Source organism: Enhydra lutris, unplaced genomic scaffold (assembly GCF_002288905.1).
Source record: "Enhydra lutris kenyoni isolate GAN:26980312 unplaced genomic scaffold, ASM228890v2 scaffoldscaffold1, whole genome shotgun sequence".
NCBI lineage: Eukaryota > Metazoa > Chordata > Mammalia > Carnivora > Mustelidae > Enhydra > Enhydra lutris.
This window is the reverse complement of record NW_019154085.1, coordinates 33,464,560-33,482,374: the sequence shown is the minus strand read 5'-3', so window position 1 is coordinate 33,482,374 and position 17,815 is coordinate 33,464,560. Positions and strand designations below refer to the sequence as shown.

The 17,815-nt window shown below is 44.0% G+C and overlaps 1 protein-coding gene across 1 annotated transcript in view; it reads left to right on the top strand.

Annotated features, from left to right (window-relative positions):
* LOC111142041 (serpin family E member 2) overlaps positions 1-11,770 on the top strand; it is a 61,464-nt gene extending 49,694 nt beyond the window's left edge. Inside the window, exons 5-9 of the mRNA XM_022494973.1 lie at positions 3,680-3,878; positions 5,421-5,521; positions 7,625-7,711; positions 10,052-10,135; positions 11,120-11,770. Coding sequence (XP_022350681.1) covers positions 3,680-3,878; positions 5,421-5,521; positions 7,625-7,711; positions 10,052-10,135; positions 11,120-11,157 — 509 coding nt within the window. The 3' untranslated portion in view covers positions 11,158-11,770. The remainder of the gene's footprint in view (positions 1-3,679; positions 3,879-5,420; positions 5,522-7,624; positions 7,712-10,051; positions 10,136-11,119) is intronic.
* The last annotated feature ends 6,045 nt before the right edge of the window (positions 11,771-17,815 follow it).

Here is a 17,815-nt window from a genome sequence, read left to right as displayed (position 1 = left end):
CAGCCCTTGTTCTCCCTAAGACGATGCTGAGAAAGCAGTCTTGTAGTGATCAGGTTAGGAGAGGTGTTAATTTGTCCCCTACCTCCTCAAGCCACCAAGCAAAGATTAGCATGGAAGGGGTGTGTGCAGCGGGGCATCTGTGATCAGAAGCAGAAGTAGGGCCAGGGAGAAAGAAATCATCGGGTAGATGTGAGTGCCTGGGTACAGAATGCTTAGGGGTTATTCATGGAACTGATCAGTCACTGGTGTACCCAGTGCAGGGTGCTTGGGTGGCTCAGTCAGATAAGCCTCTGCCTTAAGCTCAGGTCATGATCCTGGAGTCCTGGGATCGAGCCCCACATCGGGCTTCCTGCTCAACAGGGATTCTGCTTCTCCCTCTGCCCCTTTCCCCTGCTCATGATCTCTCTCTCACTCTTTCTCTCTCTCACTCTCTCATAAATAAATAAAATCTTAAAACAAAACACATATCCAGTAGAGGCTGGATTCACTGGTGGAGGTAGAAGCTGTCTCCCCGCTGGAAAAACACACCCCAGCTCATAATTTTTCTTTATTCGTGACCCTGATTCTTCTTATCAGAACAGTAAATGTTTCTAGAAGTGGTTAACGGATGCCTCCAGGTCCTTATTTCATGCCCTGAAGCGATCATTAACTGCTCCCCAAACCGCACAGTTTCTCCAAGAGCTCTGCCAGATCAGGGCCTCCTGTTTTCTTTGAAGATTAAAGGGCTCATTAGGAAATGGTGCTTTTTTCTGACTCTCCCATTGATTTTCCAGTTTCTGCCAAGACCATTTTATTACTCAAGGTAAAAGGAAAGTTAAAGAATCCCATCTCTGATTCTTAGGCAGCCCAGAGACAGAACTGGCCTTGAGTGACAGTTCCCGGGCATCCGGAGCCAGCCAGACGGGTTGCTGAACAGCCCCGCCGGCAAATGCAGAAGGATGGGAAGGGGATATCCTGAGCACCTCCTGAATTGCCCACAGTTTTCTTCCTGAAGGAGAAACTTGAATGTCATCCTGTCATGTCACATAGTCTAATAGCGTTGGTATTCTTTATCATATTTTATAGCTAAAAGTGTTCATTATGTAACAAAGACAAAGAAAGTTCGAGGTCTCTCCCTCTCTCCCGCCCTCCCAGCCCCCTCCTGTGGAGAACTGGCTTATTGAAGTTCCCTGTCTCACACGCAGTGACTGGCAGAGTTCGTCCCCAGAGAAAAGACAAGTGAAAATCGTGAGAGAAACTCTCTTTCTCTTTTCTCTTTTTCTTAAATGCATTATTCTTCTAGGTCATCTAGAGCCGGGGGAGGAGGCGGAGGGGCCCCGCGTTCAGCGGGCATCGGCCGTGGGCCCGGTCCTGCCAAGCGCCTTACATATTTTTTCTCATTTAATCATCACGGCGACCCTGTGAGGGACGTACTTTTAATGTCCCTGATATCTCCACTCTCCATAGTAAGTGGCATGCAGAGGTTAAGTGCCTCACCAAGGTCACTACGTTCTTAAAAAGTCTGAAGTGCTTAATAAACCATTTCAGAGATCCGCCAGAAATCTAGAAATGCTGGCTTTCCATTCACGTAGTTAATTTTAATGAGTCTCTCATTACATGCCTGATGTAAAGTTTTCATGGGATCCTAAGGTGTGTTCCATGGGAGGTTCTTTCCCGGGGAGTCAGTGGCCTCTGTGGGCCCCGTGCCCCTGAGCTGAGCTTCCAGCTGGTGCCTTCCTGAGCTCAGTAACACCAGCTCCCATCAGTCAGTGCCCAGCTGTGCTGCTCAGCTGCTGAATGTTTTGAATGTTTTACACGGGATGAAAGGGTTCTAGGATCAAATGAGTTCAGGAAACCTGGGGATAGCCAAACAGCTTTCCTTCAGAACCGTCTCAGAGCATTTACAGCACTGGTATATATTACGAATCTGCAAGAAGAATCAGTCCATTGTTTTCTAAACTTACTCGGGCATGGAATCTGTTTGTCTCCTGGGCGACATGCAGGTCTCCTGGGCGTCTATTCTCCAGACAACCGCCATTTTGAGAAGTGCAGGTGTAAATCAGTTGTCAGGTTTTTATTAGGAAGTACAAGTACCGTAAGGTATCTGAAAGGCATAAGGACGGTTACTGGAGTGGGTGAAGTGTGAGGAGGGAGTGGGGTAGTGGACTAGGAAGGCCATTGTTGGCGTTAGACATACTGAATCCAAGTCCTGGCGTTCCACTTCTTAGCCCACGTGTCTCTAGGCAAGTTACTTACTTTCTCTAATTGTAGCCTCCTGGTCTATGAAATAGGACTGCATTATTTTATGCCAAGGATTAGAAGTCAGACTGATTGGCCAGAGGAACGAGACTGAAACAAAGTTAAAGTTATGCAAAGCTTTATCCTATGCTAAGCATTAGAAGTCAGACTGACCGGCCAGGGCCATCTCCAAAGAGAGCGACCACCCCCAGCTTACAGGCTTAAGAATTGACTGGGGCGCCTGGGTGGCTCAGTGGGTTAAAGCCTCTGCCTTCGGCTCAGGTCATGATCCCAGGGTCCTGGGATCGAGTCCTGCATCAGGCTCTCTGCTCAACAGGGAGCCTGCTTCCTCCTCTCTCTCTGCCTGCCTCTCTGCCTACTTGCGATCTCTGTCTGTCAAATAAATAAATAAAATCTTTAAAAAAAAAAAAAAAAAGAATTGACTGACAGGTCAGGGCCGCCTCTGAAGGCAGTGACCCCTCCCAGCCTCACAGACTAACTTTTACAGAGTAAAAGCCTGGCCGCACGTAGGTGGCCAATGAGATTATAACATTGCATGGTCATGTTAGGCCACACGCAGGTGGCTAATTGAATTACAATTTACCCTTTAGTAGCTGTTTGAACCAACCTATTACTCTGGTCAGAATTGGCACTCAAGTTTGGCGCCCAAAAGGTGGGGTTTACGTTCTTTGGTGGTTAAGGAGATAGTATGTGTGTTTTACTGATTGGATGTTTTCACATGGCCCGACTCCTCCTTGTATTCTGGGCTCCGTTATCAGGAACTGGCCGACCTGGCCTTGTATTCTGGGCTCTGTTATTAGGAACTGGCCGACCATATTTTACTGGTTTCTCAGACTTGTTTCTAAGTAAGTTCCTCTGGTGAGGGTGGGGCAGGGTCAGTTTAAGTTTTACTGCACAAACAACAAAATGGCTTTTAACCAAGATGGAGTCGCTCTGGCTAAATAGGCCCTTATGATACTACTTCGTGGGGCGCTGTAGCTTCTAAATGTGTTGAAATGGTTGGTGTGGGCCCTAAACAATGGAGCCGTTCATCCCTTTCTCCTTTCTCTTCACTTGCTCACATAGGTTCAGCCAAAAGAGCAATTCTCAGGCAGCTCAAATTCATTCCTTTATTCACATGATAAGGGTTAGCACTTGCAAAGCACTGTATTCTAAGTGCCTCATGATCTCGTTCAATTCAACTCAACAGAATTAATGTTATTTTAGTGAAGCCAAAGGCGTTTTGTTAAGACATGTCTAAATTGAAGAAAGAATTCTTTACCAGGGAAAGAAGAAATAATTGTCTTTATCTTTGTCCTTTTAAGGAAACTATATTTAGAAAAGAGAAGTTTTCAAACTGAATTGCCCTCTTCCCTCTGAAGCTACCCATGTGGTCAGCAAACATTCAGGCCACTTCTAGAAGTCATCAGGGATACCCTGAACCTGCCTCTGATTTCTTTAGGGTCTACAAGCACCCCCAATGATTTATGGTACAACTTCATCGAACTGCCCTACCACGGGGAAAGCATCAGCATGCTGATCGCCTTGCCAACCGAGAGCTCCACCCCGTTGTCGGCCATCATCCCTCACATCAGCACCAAGACCATAGACAGCTGGATGAGCACCATGGTGCCCAAGAGGGTGCAGGTCATCTTGCCCAAGTAAGTTGTCCCTCTCCCTGAAGAGAAGACATTGGGAGTACTCCGTCCCTGGAGCAGTTGTGTCAGATACCAGATAGCATGAGGCTAGGAAATGGCACAGCCTAAATCCTAAAGCCTGATTTACTTTTCAGAAGTTGCATGGTGGAAATACAAAGCTCTGCTTTTGCGGAAGCTTCTCCATCCCCCCCTCCAGTTCCTGTGCCTCTCATGCAGCAGGATAATGATCATCAGGAGGGAAGGGAAGGAGGCAGCCTGACCTCTGAGTCTCCATAAGACCTCAAGCTCCTTAGTACCATTTTGAGGGCTTTTAACTTACTTAATTTTGTCCAAAAGACTGAAAAACACATGTATAACCATACAGTAAAGGTTAGTCGTGTTTTGATAAGGAGTTTCATTTTAGTCTTTTTAAGTTTTAGCTGGAAGTTCCTGAAGACCAAGTCCAAAAGCTAGGTGGTAAGGAAACATTTTGAAACCATCCAGGCAGAATTCTTACATTAGTATCATACTTTGGCAGTTCTTTCTTGCACCATCATCCCAAATTCTGCTTGAATCCCAAATTTCTAACAGGTGAGAGAATGCCTTATACCCAGACCTGTGAAAGAGGCAGTGAACCTCCCCTGTCTGTGTTCCCGGAGCTTTTAACCAGCCACGTCTCAGGGTGGGAAAGACACCTTCCAGTTCTAATAGCTTTTACTTCTCTGGTCACTGAGTTAAGTATAATCCAAGGAGTCCATTCATAATAAGTATTAGTAATCCTCCTAAGAATTTTTTTATTGTGAAGTGTGCCTTTATGTAGGCAGTGCTTGCTATAAATGAATAAGATTTATGACATTATAGGTAAAGCACAATTATAATGGTAAATTATCATTAGAGCCCATCTGTGATGAAAATCTGCTCGCCTACCCTGATTGCTCTTCCACCAAATGGGAGAAAGCCTAAAAAAAAACTTCCTCTGATGGTAGATTTAATAGCTGACATTTATGTAAGTGTGACTCTAAGGCCAGATAGGTCGCAAGAAACCCTTGTGACACCCAAATAGAATGCATTGTCACCAATCCCTGTTGTTAGTTCGTATTTTCCTAGTAAAACGCTTTCAAAATCCCATCAAGAAGGAGCAGGAATGTGTCTCCTCTCTTTAGATCATCCCCAATATGGCAGCCACCATGATGCTTGGTTGGTTGGAAATGGGGAAAACCTGTAGATAATCCTGTCAGTATTCTGGATATCCTCCCATGAGCGTGAGGGAAAGTGCTTCCGCAGATCTCCCTAAGAACTGGAATGGGGGAGCCTGCGGCACATGAGGGTGAGGCTACCCTCGTTTGCCGTTACGGGGTCCTGCTCCTTTCGCCAACTAAGTGTTTGAGAGAGGAGTCGTTCTTTGCTTAAATCTTGGAACTACAGTTTCAGACACAGTTTAGATTGGTGTCCAGAGCATACTTAACAAAGAATCCGTTGATCAAGCCTTCTGCACCGGCACTGATAATATCGTTTTACATCGTTTATGGTATGATGATTTTCCCTCATTTTCTCCTTTCCTGCTAGGTTCACAGCTGTAGCACAGACAGATCTGAAGGAGCCGCTGAAAGCTCTTGGTATCACCGAGATGTTCGATCCATCAAAAGCAAATTTTGCAAAAATAACAAGTATGTTCAATTTAAAACTTCTTCTTAAACTTGGAGACTGTGTTACAAACTGGGTCTCTGATTTGTTCGGAAAGAAAAGATCAGGGGCGCTTGAGGGGCTCAGTCCACCAAGTGCCTGGCTCTTGATTTCGACTCAGGTCATGATCTCAGGGTCGTGGGATCAAGCCCCGTGTTGGGCTCTGCACTTAGCCAGGAGTCTACTTAGGATTCTCTCTCTCCCCCTCTGCCCCTCCCCCCACTCTCTCTTTCTTTCTCTCAAATAAATAAATCTTTAAAATTAAAAAAAGAATAAAAGAAGAGATCAAAATTAGGAGTGTATTGCCCTGAAATTCCCCAGGATTTACTCTGATTTATCACCAAATGATGCTGTTCATCCTCAGTCATCTAAATCAACAGAAATCATTCATCCTTGTGTTTCATGTGTACATTTCATGGGAGGCCCAGGTGACTCTGCAGTTACAGAAGACCTTCGTGTATCATCTTTAATACTTACAAATGTAGCTCTTAATTAGATATTAGTCTTTCTTTTTCAAATGCAAACTATTTCCCTGTGTTTGGAAAATGAAGATTTTTAAACTTTCAGATCCTTGCTTCCATCTAACAACAAGAGGCATGCACTATATTCAGATGAATATTTTGGCATTTAATGCTCGTTAATCCAAAACAGTATAAATTCAGAGGGGTCTGACTGGAACCTTTCTTTGCCAAAGCATCTAGGACGCAGCTGGTATTCTGTCACTACATTTGCCAATATATGTACCTTTTCCTAGAGTTATAGTCCTATTGAATATGATTCCACTCTTGGTCCTTTTAATGTGGAGCACAGCAACCTCCTTCCAAAGAGAAGTCATAGAGTAAACATTATTTATGCTCCTTTTGTGTTTTTCCCCTTGAGAAGTTCATTACTGAGCTTGATGGCCTGCAGGTGAGCACCTGGGTGCCCGTCCTGGGGCTACACACGACATCCCTGGTGAACTTGCAGCTGTAGGAATATTCTGACGCCCTTTCATCCCTGGATAACCCAATGCATCCCAGGTGCGGCAGCCTGAGTACCACCTGGGAGCTTGTCTGAGGGGCACAGTCTTGGGTCTCACCCAGACATACTGAATCAGAATCATTTTAACAGGATTCCTCAGCCCAGTAACATTAGAGGGCATTGTTTGAACCTGCACGTTCCCCTCCAGGGTTCTCTTCTATGGCCCACCGTCTACACTGGCAGGGTAGTTCACAGGTGCTCAGAGGAAGAACCAGGTGCCTGAAATTCTCCTAGGTCTTATGGTTAACCTACTGGTGACTTTCATCCTGCAGACATCCCTCTCATTCTCCAGTGGTCATATTAAAGCCCAGCATCTGTGCAGACAGTTGAAAACCGGGTGACATGGAAAGCACTTTTTCAGTTTGCTTCCAGACCCGTGTCCCATCAAGGCTACCGTTAACTTCTGTTTGCATTCTCCTACAATGCCGTGGCCAGTGGGTATTGCTGGAATGATAAGGTTTTGTTGAGAAAGAAAATGGGTTCACTAGAAGGTTCCAGAGACACAATTGCCATTCTGAGTCTGGTTCTAAACTCTTCTTACACTCAACACTCTTCTCACTAATACGGCAGTGAGATGACTGGCTTTTTCTGTGGAAAACCACTCACCAGCCATATGATCTGAGAGCAGATTTCTTAACCCTCTGGGCCTCAGTTTCCCCATCCATAAATGCCATCTGAAATTCTTTCTGGATCTGACATTTTGTCCCTTACAAACAATATTGTTGCCTTGCTTCTTCTGGAAATCTGGACTTCTTTACTAAAGCTCTGCTCTTTTTTATTTTTTTATGCAATGCTGAGTGATGGGAGTTGAACTGATAGAGGTACTAACATATTCAGGGTCGGTGAATCCCTCCTCAGAAGTGATATCACAGTTCACTTAACAGAGACTGAAATTCACGGCAGGTGACCGTCACCCTACAGCCTTCAATCACCAGACTATAAGAGGTCACTTCCCCTGACACCTTTTAAGAACTGGAATTTGCCAAGGATTTGAAGTTAGTTTCTGAGCCAAATGGATGGCCTGTGTATCAGATAAATGCTGTGTTTGTTTTATTTTCTGGAAACAGGGTCAGAAAACCTGCATGTTTCTCACATCTTGCAGAAAGCAAAAATTGAAGTCAGCGAAGATGGGACCAAAGCTTCAGCAGCAACAAGTAAGAACTGGGTCAGGAGCCAGAATGAGCCATGACGTAGTGGGGGCAGGAGTGTGCTATTGCTTGCGTAGCCACTTAGTCAATTGGTAGCAAACCCAGTACCCCCAGCCCAGAACTGGGGATTGCCCCCCAGGTGACAAGGGTGAATTTAGAGAGAATGAGGACCTGTCTTCTCAAGGCTCAGAGTCTGTTCCATTAAGGAAAGCCCCTCAGAATGAGACATTCCTCCAGGACAAGAGTTGGCAAGCTTTCTCTGTAAAGAGCTTAATAGTGTGTATTTTCTGCTTTGTGGCTGGTACTTTCTCCACCTGAGCTTCTCAACTCCACCACTGTAATGGGAAAGCTGCCATGTAGCGGGAAAGCCACAGAGCTGATCGGAGCCAGTGGACGTGGCTGTGTTCCAATAAAGCTTTATTTATAAAAGCAGGATCTGACTGTCTCAGACTCTGCCCGAAGGTAGGGGTTTGCTGACCCCTGCTCTCAGAAGGTTAAAGCATATTCTGGCTTCTTATTGGCAGAAAAGCCCAATCTTCCTATTGCAACCTAAAATAATAGCAACTACTGATCGGGACTAGGCAGGTCTATCTGGGACAAAGCGAAGAAGGAGCGAGCAGCTGTTGAATTACGGCAGGATTGCTGGGCCACCCCCTTTGATAAGTAGAACATCTACATCTGCTTTCTCCTCGTGGTGGTTTACATAACGAAAGAGAAAATAGAACAATCTTAGGTTGGTTTTCGTAGCCCCTAATTATCCAACTGAGATTGGGTGGATCTGGCCAAGCTCTGAACTCATAAAGGGAATATCCCAGCTCCGCTTGTAACTGGGTCACATATTTCTGGTCATGAAAAAGTACCATTTATGCTCCAAATAGACACTTCATGGCCTTTCTAGAATAAACATTTAATTTGTAATCCTTTAAAATAACATTAAAAACAAAGACCTAGAATATGAGCGCTTCAAATTTCTCAGATGCCTTTTGTCTCTTCTAGGAGGTACTTGTAAGTTAGAGCTGGATTTTGCCATTATTGACCAATTTTGCCAATTTGTGTAATTATCGGGACTGGCTCCGTTATTTGCAGGGAGCTGTAGACTATAGAGACAGAGCCCTCGCTGAACACTTATTAAGAATTTGAAGACAGCAGTAGCCGAGCACTGAGCCAAGTGTGGGCCTCTCGTGAGTGTGACCGGCAGGCCACGTGCCCAGGAAGCCAGCACTGCTGGCTTAGCTCCTAGGGCTGCTTGTAGCACGGGACCACAGATGGGGTGGGGGGGCTTATACTGCAGAAGTTTATATCAGTTCTGGAGACTGGAAGGCCAAGATCAAGGGCTGGTTTCTCCTGAGGCCTTGCTCCGTGGCTTGCCAAGGGTTGCTTCCTCCTTATGTCCTCACGTGGCCTTCGCCCAGAGCACCAATATCCCGTGTGTCTTCCTCTCTTCTTAAAAGGACACCAGTCCTATTGGATCAGGGCCCCGCCTTTGTGCCCTCATTCAAACTTAAATACCTTGGGGTTTAGGGCCTCAACATAGGGATTTTGAGGGGGTACAGTTTAGCCCAAAAGACCTGCTAACTCCTTATTGCTTTTCAGTAACCCCAGGTTTAGCTGTAGATGGTTCCTTTGTGATATCAAGCCCAAGTCATTAGTACTTCCTGGGGTTTGAGGAAGAAAACTGGGCCATTGCGGAAAGAGTGGTACAGTTTTATCCCAACACCTACCTTCCCGCAAGGCCCTGTCACAGGCTTATGAAATTGAAGCCGCCATGGGGAAGCATGGCAGAGCAAGCATGTCTAGGGCCGTGGCCTACGGAAGTTTGCTTTCTGAGTCCAGCGGCTTCAGCAGCGTCGGGTAGGGGTCCCAGAGGAGAGGACTCTGTTACCATGCAGAGGGGACCCACCAGAGGAAAAGGCACAGACGAAATGGTTGAAAACACAGCTGGGCCTTGATGTACAGGAAGGCTTTGGCTCAGCGGAAAGGACCAGGGAGCCTTCACTGGCAAGGCAGATGGTGTAAATAAAAACCAGCTGATAATAACAGTGAGTATGCCCTAGGTGTTAAGTGACAAACACTGTTCTCCAGGCTTATAATGTGTAGGTCATTTAATCCTCCTAAAAACCCTATGGAGTGAGTACATTGCTTAAAGAAGGTGGTATTTGTATAGACTGAAGGAGACATGGAGTGGAAAGGGCCTGGCTCATGGTAGGGGTTCAATAAATGAGGACCATTGGGCCAATCTAACCTGGCCAGCCTATGGGACAGGCATTGTGTCCTCGAACTCCAGCATGGAGGATCCTTGCTGGCCTCACGCGGGGTGTACAACACATTTTCTTTTTCTCCCTATAGCTGCGATTCTAATTGCAAGGTCGTCGCCTCCCTGGTTTATAGTAGACAGACCTTTTCTGTTTTTCATCCGACATAATCCTACAGGTAAGCGACTCTTCTCTTCCGTCCTCGTCCTTCACGAGCTGTTAGAATTCAGAAAGGTCTAGAATCGTAGGGAAACCCAGCCTTGCTTCTCTTAATCCATCTCCCTCGCGTCAACAATTGCAAACACTTTGAGTAATAGACCACCCACCTTGAAGAGATAAGAAAACCACGGCTGTGTTTACAGAGTGTGATGGAATCTTTTAAACATTAATTTTAGGTTTGTTGGTTGGTTTGTTTTTAACATTGAGAGAGCTCTGCAGCCCTTTTGGGGACTTTTGACAGTTATTGATTTTTTGTCCACATTTTTGTAAGTGCAGTAGTTAAATTTTATAAGAAACTACGTGTCCTCAACCTCTGGAAGCCCCCCTCTATTGTTATAGCCCGAGAACTGTTAATTTGATAACAGACTGGCTCCCCAAGTCATGGGTTCAATGTTGGCTCTGTTCTTTTAGCTTCATCTTTAAAATGTGGATAACAATAGTTCTTACCTTTTAGTACAATTATGAAGAATAAGTGAGTTTGTCTTTGTGGATAGGTTGGCTTCACATTGGTGCAGAGTAGAACTCCTACATTTCAGCATTTACTCTTTTTTTTTAATCAATAACACAGGCTAGTTCCTTATCCTTTTGTCTTGTATCTTTAATGTCATAATTCGTGTGCTCCTGCACAGAAGTCCAATATGGGAGCCTCAAGCCACACGTGGTTATTTAACCTTAACTCTCAATAATGAAAATGAAATATAATTTAAAATTCAGTTTCCTAGACTCGCCATGTTTCAAGGGCTCAATGGCCACACGTGACTAGTGGCTACTATATTGAACAATGAAAATAGAGACATTTCCATCATTGGAGAAAGTCCTATTAGATAGCACTGCTTGAGAACAATTAATCGCAGCCTAGGGACTATCCCTTAAACACACTTTATATCTTATTTTAAGAAATGTTTTTTATAGAGTTGTGCCTTGTTTCCTTCTAATTCTGTAGGTGCTGTCTTATTCATGGGGCAAATATACAAACCCTGAAGAGTGTGCAGGAGAAACCAGGCAAAGCTAAGCTCCTTTGCAATGAAAATAAGGCTCCTTTCCTACATCTTTCATAGTTCTGTTAAATATTTTTGTACATTACTTTCTTTTTCAAAACTAGTTCTTAGGAACAGAGACTCAGTGATGCAAGCATTTCTGTTCTGGGATATATATCAAAGGGAAAAGGGGCAGGATGGCTGGAGCACTGTACTGACAGGTGAATAGAAAGGCTTCAAAATGTCTAAAAAAAATCCTTTAAACTACTGAGCTAACCCTCTTGAGTATTTACCGTCCAGTTCAGGAGTTTTGTTTTGTTTTGTTTTGTTTACACGTGTGGCATTTCAGAAGAAATTGAATCAGTGTGATGGGGAAAAAATAAAAAAAAATAAAAATAAACACACAAAAAAATACATTTTATGGTAGCTTTTACTTTTTTTATGAAAAAAATATTATTGGCCTTTTTAAATTCTTTTGTTTTGGTCTCATCCAAAGTCTTGGTAGGAAGCATTATTTCGGGGGTAGAAATAGTAAAATCTCTAGCCTCTTTGGGTGTTTTTGTTGTTGTCGTTGTTTTTCTATAATGCATGTATTCACTAAAATAAAGTCTAAAAAAAGAATGTCTTGCTAGACAAGGTTTGCTGTTCTGCAGTGTGCCTGTCACTACTGCTCTGTACTCTTTGGATTTGCATTTTTGTATTTTGTACAAAGTAAAAAATAAAGTGTTATGAGTAGTAAAAAAAAGAAATGCCATTTCTCTGTGATTGAAAATACAACAAAAGAAACAGAGCCTTTTAAAAACACTTTAACTTCAAGGGGAAGAAAATGAAGCAAGATGGGATCAAGAGGGAGACAAACCATAAGAGACTCTTCATCTCAGGAAACAAAAGGTTCCTGGGTGGTTGAGGGGTAAGGATAGGGTGGCAGGGTCGTGGACATTGGGGAGGGTGTGTGCTATGGTGAGTGCTGGGAATTGTGTAAGACTGATGATTCACAGACCTGTACCCCTGGGGCAAATAATACATTATATGTTAATTAAAAAAATACTTTAACTTCTTCTACTAAATCTTTGTGCTCAGGCAAGTAGCAGAAAACCCACAGACCCCCACAATTTCTTTTCCTCTAATCCTGGCAATCAAACACTTTTCCTTGCTTCACCACCCCTTCTAAGTCACTGCTGAGCACTAGAGGAGGATGCGATCCCAGCCCTCTTCTCGGCAGTGGCTCGCTAAGGTCAGGATTCAACAGTATTCCCAGCAGAGTAGGGTTTTCTATAGCAAGTGCACAGGGAAGGTGCTGCGCCCTGAGACACTTTGAACTCGGAGTGAACAGTGCATGTTACAATTTCAGTGATGGGCCGGAGTGTTTGTTTCCCGATAGGGCAAGATTTTTTGTTTTGTTTTCTTTTGCTTTGTTTTTGGAGACCTCCTCACAATTCCTCATAATTTTTTGTTTGCCTGGTTTGTTATCATTGTTGTTACTTTTCTAATCCCCTAAAGGCTTGAATCACCTAATATCAGAATTGGTTTAAAATAGGTATCAAAACTTAAAAACTTTTTAAAAAATCCATGAGCTCTATTCATCCCTCTTTATACATTAAAACTTTACATCCAACACTCCAATAATTTGCCATTTGTGATTCTTACTTGTCAAGTGGGCTGAGCTCTGCTGTTTGCAACTATTTAAGTAGGGATACTTTGGTTAGCCAAGAGAGAAAGAAAGCGGGTGGGAATTGCTTTCCTTAATTAAGAGTAAATGCCTGGGGCGCCTGGGTGGCTCAGTGGGTTAAAGCCCCTGCCTTCGGCTCAGGTCATGATCCCAGGGTCCTTGGATCGAGCCCCACATCAGGCTCTCTGCTCCGTGGGGAGCCTGCTTCCCCCTCTCTCTCTGCCTGCCTCTCTGCCTAGTTGTGATCTCTCTCTGTCAAATTAATTAATTAATTAATTTTTTAAAAAGGGTAAATGCCAGAAATTTATTTTGAAGGGTTTACACAAACTATTTTACTCTAGCAAACATGCTAGTAGTTATTAATGCTTTTATAGCCAGTTTTACTCATTTTCTGGTCCCATTCTGTTATATTATTTTGAGTAGTTTAAGATAGAAATAGTGTTAGCAGTAATCCAAGAATTATACTCTCCATTTATTCATTTGGGTACCTACTGGGTACCCAGCTTTAGGGGGTACAGAGATAAATATGTCCTTTCCACAAATAACTTAATCATGGAAGGGAGAGAGTGAATTCTGGCTTGACCAAATACCTAACCTGTGTTAAGTGTACTTACAAGATACACAAGTAGGACCAAGTGGGCATAAGTCCAAGAGAGAAGCCTAGAAGTGGCTACAGGACCAAGACTAGATCCCCAAGCTCTTGGCTTCAGCAGTGCTCACCACAGAAAAGACCAGAAGAGTTTGCTTTGCTTCCCCTGACCCCAAGTAGGCTCCACACCCAGCGTGGAGCCCAGTGCCGTGCTCAAACTCATGACCCTGAGATCAAGACTTGAGCTATGAGATCAAGAGTCAGACACCCAACTGGCTGAGCCACCCAGGTGCCCCCAAGGGTTTGCTTTTCTAATATCACCTAGTAGAGTGTGGCCCTGTTATGTGGTACAGATAGTCTACTCCCCCAAAATAGAAACTGGTCGCATTTTACTGAGCACATTAAAATTTGAAGTATCTGGTGGCATTTCTGAATGCCTCTTTAGTATTTTAGATAGTAAAGTTTCAAATTTATGATATATAGACCTTGGAAGAATCTCATGGAAGAGTTGTAGAATCAAGATTCCTAGACTATGTTTCTTCTGTTTCACTTTATCTTCCCAGCTCATCTTTAACCCTCTCTCACCCATCAGCATCCATATTCTGACTTGACTCTAGCAGCCTCTAGAACTTGTTGATAATCTCTGGACTAGAGGAAAGTTCTCAACTTATTACTTTTACAGAATTCAACTTTTATCTTTTGATACACTTCAGTCAATGAGTCTATAGGTCTTATCTTCAAAAAGATAAAATTTAGAAAAACTCCTTTACTTGAGGGAAACTGAAATAAATTTAAGATATGGAGACAAAAAATTGCAGACCTGGGGCGCCTGGGTGACTCAGTGGGTTGGGCCTCTCTCTTCAGCTCAGGTCATGATCTCAGCCCACCAAATCTTCCCCCTGCTTCCCTCTCTCTCTCTCTGCCTGCCTCCTTGTGATCTCTCTCTCTGTGTGTCAAATAAATAAATAAAAATCTTTTAAAAAAATAAAAATAATAAAAAATAAATTTTAAAAAATTGCAGACCTGTCATAAAAGTTCACATTTTCTGTGATACTGTGATTTTTTCTTTTTTTTTCTTTTCTTTTTTTTTTTTTTAGATTTTATTTATTTGAAGGTTTGCCTCGGTGGCCTAGTGGGTTAAGCATCTGCCTTCAGTTCAGGTCATGATCCCGGGGTCCTGGGATTGAGCCCCATGTCGGGCTCTTTGCTTGGTGGGGCCTACTTCTCCCTCCCCCTGTTGCTTCCCCTACTTGTACTCTCTCGTTCTGTGTCAAATAAATAAAATCTTGGAAAAAAAAAAGATTTTATTTGAGAGAGAGCATAAGGGGGAGGTGAACAGAGGGAGAAGGACAAGCTGACTCCCCACTGAGCACAGAGCCACACACTGGGCTCAATCCCAGGACCCTGAGACCATTACCTGAGCTGAAGTCAGATACCTAACCGACTGGGCCACCCAGGTGCCCTGACACTGTGATTTATAATAAGAGATATATATATTTGGTTTTCATCCACATTTCTGGCATAGGGCTCCCCAAACCCTTGGAATTTACAAAGTGATAACTATAAAGAGCTTTTGTTATGTTAATGAGGTAACATTTGGCCAAATAAGGCAAGTATCCAGAGAGGTGGAGTCATGGGAGGGAGCCCTTGAGGTTACAAGACATCTACCTAATTCTAAGCCCTAACCTACACAGATGTGCATTATTTCCACAGAAGGCAGACCTGCAGTAATCTGGACTGCCAGCCAGGGCTGGATCTGCTGGGCTGGCCAGGGTATCCTCCAAAGACAGATCTGAGAGCTTTGATGGCTACAGATTGGAGGCTGGTTGCTAGGAGACCCCACCATGTGACTGGAGGGCTGAAACTTTCAGCTCCACCCCCACTGACCCCTGGGGAGGGGAGAACAGCTTTAAGTTGAATCATGGCCTGTGGCCAAATGATTTAACCGACTGTCTTTGTAATGAAGCCTTCATAAAAATCCAAAGGACAGGTTCTGAGAGCTTCCGGGTCAGTGAGCACCCGGGATTTTTGTGAGTGGTGCACTAGGAGGGCAGGGAGCTCCTCGCCCTTCCCCAGGCCTTGCCCTATGCATCTCTTCCATCTGGCTGTTCCTGAGTTACATCCTTTTACAAACCAGCAATCCAGTAAGCAAGATGTTTCTCTGAGTTCTGTGAGTCACTCTAGCAAGTTAACAGAAGCTGAGGAGGGGGCCTGGGAACCTCTGATTTATAGCCTAAGGGTCAGAAGGAGAGGTGACAACCTGGGTGCCAACTGGCATCTGAAGTAGGTGGGGGAGGGGAAGCCTTGTGGGCCCGAGCCCTTAACCAGTGAGATGTGATACTCCCTCTCAGTAGATGATGATAGAATTGAATTCAATTGTAGGATACCCAGCTGGTGTCTGAGCATTGGTGATGCAGGTGGGGGGGACCCCACACATTGGAACTGGGTGTCAGAATCTTTATTTGCTATGCATGTAGACATTTGAGCAAACAATTTATCACATAGATTACATGTCACATTGAGTTTGGGTAGGAGACAAGCTGCAATTTTCCCAAAGTAACAAAATGGTAGACTTCTGGAACTGAGGCCAACAACCAGTAAAATCACTCTTTTGACACTTAATGAAATGAGGATTCTTCCATTCTGCCCGAAAAAAAAGAGTAGGCACTGACCCAAATAAGTCGAAAGCTCTAGGTCTTACTGGCCTTTGAGTCTTTGTCCTAAAAAGGAGATGACAAATAACTTGAAAATAATGCCAATCCTAAGACACAGGGAGTGACTTTTGTCCCAGGAACTCTGCTTTTCTGAAAGTGAAAAACTGAATGACCCATGAGCTCCACATTCAGGGGTCTAAGAAATTGAAGTGGGAGGAGCAGGGATTTGCCCTGAGCCAGCAGAGCAGCAAACACCACTTCCTAGGGCTGGTCTTTGGTGGCTGTCTGGGGAAAGGCACCGACCAAGTCAATTAACTGGCAGAAGACGTCTCTGGCCTTGGCCTCCCATGACCACTGAAAGACCCCGTGTCCCACCAAGAATCCACTTCAGGCCACCCAAGAGTGAAAGACACTACTGGCTCTATAGCCCGTTTCTGAGTTTCCCCAACTGCCCCTTTGACCCTCTCCCAAATCTCGGAGAAAAAAGGAGACAGATGTGATTTAAAGGAAAAATTTGCTAAATGAGAAATCACTGTTTATGGGGTGCCTGGGTGGCTCAGTCGTTAAGCGGCTGCCTTTGGCTCAGGTCATGATCCCAGGGTCCTGGTATCAAGCCCCATTGGGCTCCCTGCTCAATGGGGAGCCTGCTTCTCCCTCTCCTACTCCCGCTGTTTATATTCCCTCTCTCACGGTGTCTGTCAAATAAATAAGATTTTTTTTAAAATCGCTTTTATATGATAGCAAGATACATTATTAGTGTTTGCAGATTAAATTACTGAGTAGGAGGTACTGAAATGGAAGTGAATTTTTAAATTTCTCAGCACTATACCTCCTTCATCTGAAGTTTCTAATCCCAGCCACCAAAGGTGAAAAGAAGGGTAGCCAGCCTTTGTGCTTGTCCTTCATAGACCAGGGAACAACGCGAGCACGCACAGCTCGGTCCCCAAGGCAGGCTGTCAGGAGCCCCAGAGACATCATCAGGTTGGTTAATCTGAGGATGATCAGCTGATTTTATTTTACTGTATTTGTCTTATTAACTATATTGCCTACTGATAAGTATCTCTGTCCCTGATTTGTTGTCTTGCTGATCAATAATGTACCTAGAGGAAGTGTCTTCAGAAAGTCAGGCAATTGCTCTGATTAGAAATATTCTTCTCTAGCACTCAATGACCTCATTACTCATCTCTTCTGCAAAACTCATTAGAATAAACTCATTAGTTCATTTGATGATTCTGATACATAACAGATGTGGTAAAAAGATATTCTGCAAATAATCAAATAATGGAGTTCTTCCTCAGTTGAAGGGAGAATACGTTAATGTTTTTAATTTTCTTAATTGCTTTTCCCCCAGAAATTTTTCTCGAAACTCTTAGTCTTGCTGTGAGTGAGCACTAACAGACGAGATACCTGATCAAGAACAAATGAATGTTGTGGAAGGCACAGCCACTACCAGTGTCAAACTGCTCTTTTTTCAGGGGCATGTGTGCTTGTGGTTACAATATTTGATTGCATGAATTTTCTCCTGGGGGGTGGGGGGACTTGTCAGTTTGCCAGATGAGATTTAATCTAACAATCATTCTTGGTATTCTACAGAGAGAACCATGGCTTCCAAGTGCTCTGATAGCCAACCAAATTTACAAGCCTCAGCTTGGGTCCTCGGGGACGATGGTAGAGGGGCTTTACAAACTAGATTTGTAGATGACACCAGAGTCAACTGAAGGGAGGAGAAAACCAAGTGGGCTTAGGTATA